General features: G+C 32.0%; 1 protein-coding gene across 1 annotated transcript in view; it reads left to right on the forward strand.

Annotated features, from left to right (window-relative positions):
* LOC106470854 (RNA polymerase II-associated factor 1 homolog) overlaps positions 1-3,356 on the forward strand; it is a 34,333-nt gene that overhangs the window by 11,712 nt on the left and 19,265 nt on the right. The window contains exon 5 of the mRNA XM_022399495.1: positions 2,562-2,630. Within this exon, the coding sequence (XP_022255203.1) occupies positions 2,562-2,630 (69 nt within the window). The remainder of the gene's footprint in view (positions 1-2,561; positions 2,631-3,356) is intronic.

Here is a 3,356-nt window from a genome sequence, read left to right on the forward strand (position 1 = left end):
CCTTCAGGAACCTTCTAGATACTCATTACGTGTTACCAGTGTCACATGACTTCCACTGTCGTAATATATCTTTTTACAAAATTTATATACTCATTTGTTAACATTCGTAGTATTGTTCAGTCAGTCGTACTAGTTTCATATTCCGGTTTGTTAATGTCATTCTATGGTTCATAGTTCAAACTAACTAGTTTGATATTTTGAGTTGTTCACTTTCATGGTATCAAGTAGTCACTATTTTTATATTTTGGTTTGTTAATGTTTCTGGTAAGATTCGGCCTTAGTAGTTTTATATTCATGTTTATATTTAGATATACAACCTATAAGTTAGCAGGTTAAGTTCTAATATAAGTTAGGATGAGCTTTACTAGGTATTTTATGTTCTGTTTGCTACCTACTGGTGTTTACTGGGGATTTCTCCTTACTTTTGGCTGTAGTTTGAGAAGAAACATTATTAAGAAATTAAATCAGTCACGTATGTAAACTATTAAAAACGATTAACTAGAATGAACCAGAGGTCTGTTGTTTCCATACTGTCACACAACCATTCTATGCTGTTATGAATGGTTTCATTGTGCAGTTCTTTTCAAGTTGGCAGTGTTTTATTTTTCCTCTGCTGTTTTAGATCTAAAAAAAAAGATCCAATTTGTTTCTTCCATCTTTCTACAGTTAACCAATACTGCAAGGAGTCTAGTGATTTTTTTACAGTTAACCAACACTGCGACATCACCATATGCATTAGGGAGGGATGATGGGTGTAGATAGTAGTATGCATTCCAAAGGGTAAGGCATTTGTATAGCCTAATTTTAGACAGCAGTGTTTGTGTGTGAATTTTATTTGTCTATAGTCACTTACAGTACTGGTACCTTCACATTGTTGAGTTTTAATGGCTGAATAACTTTTATCTACATGAATTCAGGCTTGTGTAAAAGCATTTAAACTGAATAGTGCTGTACAGTCTTACAGTGGCTAATAACCATAAGCTTTTAAGATAGACTCAGTACTTTCTGGCTACTTATGTAGGAATTTTTTATGGTTTTGTGTATTCAACCCTACCTTGTTTCTGTACTTTTTGGCATTGCCATCTCTACATTATACTTAATTTTTGCAAAATGTTTTTGTTACTTTATAAAATGGAACTTTCAGATCAACAATCAATGAAATTGAAAATCAAAGTCAAAGGGAAGTATTTTAATGTTTTTTCATAATGGTGTCGCACAACAAAAATTTCAAAAACTAAAAAATTATACTAATAATAAGTGATATTGTTTGACTTGTTTCATTCAGAATCTCTATACACTACTTAGAACTTTATACTGTTTTCATGAAACTTAATTAGATATTTCACTGTGAAAAAGTTAAAGATCAGAAGGATATCAATTATATTCTTTCAGTACAGAAAGAGAGAACATTTCAAGCAGGTAACCATCTATAATGAACAAATCAGAAATGCCTTGTGCTGTGCTTAGACAATCCAGCAATTGATAAAACTGGGCATTTAGAAGAAAAGCAGCTTAATGACTAACTGGGATAGAGTTTTAGCTCTGTTGCACCAACATTTTGATAAAGAGATGAGTTGTCATTCAAACCAAGTTCAGAACTTAAAAACAAAAATTTAAGATAATTTAACTGCTTTTGTAGATGACTTGCACTGTCTAACCATGGTAGCTGTAAGTTTCATGGATATCCTTGTATACAAGCTCTTTAAGGGTCACCTATCTGGTACCATATGGGTTTTTTTAATATAGCTGTACTCACACTAAATACTATTTCTGTGGCAACTAGGTTTGAAGTAGTCATATCAAGCCTTTTGCATGTGAGGAAGAAGCCTGCAATAGTAGTTTCAGTGGTACCAACTCAGCCAGAATATTTAAATGGCATATGAATTTCAATAATATGTAAGAGATATTCACATCTATGATTACAATATTGTACATTATCACAGGGTAAAGCAGATGGATTGTCTAACCAAATGGTGAATATCCAGATCCTGAAATACCTACAGCAGCAGTGACAACAACCATACACTTTATAATGATTTCCTAGTGGTTGTACTTCACAGATGACACATTAAAAGAGCTTTGGGAGGAGCTTTCGAAAGATCCTGATCTAGCTTGAGTATTACTTGTCATGCAACAACATGAAGGGTAAATGTTACACATTGAGGAGCATAGTCTTGGTTCCCATAACTTTATATAAGCAATTACAAATGTAGGAAGTATATTATGTTACAGAATAGTGATTTTAAAACTGTGATGCAGCTAGTGGTCCCCAGAGCTCTGAGGTAGGAGATACTTTGTATGATGCAAAAACTGGAAACCACTAGTGATGCCACTAAGTAAGACCAGTTTTGATTGAATTCTGGAGATGGGCAAATAGAAAATAAAGACTAGGCCATCATATAGTGCTGATTTGTAGTGAATGTCTTGAAAACAGACTTGAATCAAGCCATTTGCCTATACAATAGAAAATTATTTTACAGTTCAGAGTAAATAGAATGTTATGCAGCATATACTATCTATACAAACAGAGTGGCAATAAATTTTACTTTCTTTTTTGTCAGATTGAAAAACATTACAGTAAACCAGGAGTCTATCCACTGGAAGTGTTGCCTCTGTTTCCTGACTTTGAGGTTAGTATCAATAATAGCTTTGTTCAAGAGTCTATAAGTTATCCCTATTATCAATAGTAATTGCATTACCTAAATCAATAAGAAGTATTCATGGAATAATAATGATCTGTAGCCAGAAGAATGGAAAACTTCCCTTTTTTTAACCCTGATGCCTAAAGTTATTACAGAGGCAAAATAACGATATCGAGTTTTCAAAAATTGTAATTGATACTTTCAAATTATCTCCAAAATAAAATTATCAAGTTTTAAATTTTATTAACCTTTAAAGTTATAAAATTTTAAACCTATGCAAATGCAGCTTGTCAGTGGAAGAATCTTAGCCAAAAATCTAGTAAGTTTGTATTTGTTTAAAGCTATTTTTAGTTCATATAATTTGAAAATAGTGAATTTGATACGAGCAAGAACTTTAAAATGCAACTGTTAACATGTTTTGTTTTACAGTGTTCAAGTTTCTGAAACTAACAAAGTCACAAATACATCATTTGAAACCTAAGAATATTTACACTAGATTATAAAATTTCTTAATACATTTTGAGACATCTCAAAGTTAAACAGCGCTTTTGTCTTGTAAGTTATTAATTTTTTTTCTAGTATTTGTATACCATGGAAAGGTAATAAATTATCTTAACCCTTTCGAGACAGGTCATGGGTGAAATGCCGTGTCATCTCATTTGTTGATTGGCATTCAAAATTTTATTGATCTACTATTTCATGAATTTATGTCAG

The sequence above is a fragment of the Limulus polyphemus genome, unplaced genomic scaffold (assembly GCF_000517525.1).
Source record: "Limulus polyphemus unplaced genomic scaffold, Limulus_polyphemus-2.1.2 Scaffold4252, whole genome shotgun sequence".
NCBI classification, from domain to species: Eukaryota; Metazoa; Arthropoda; class Merostomata; order Xiphosura; family Limulidae; genus Limulus; species Limulus polyphemus.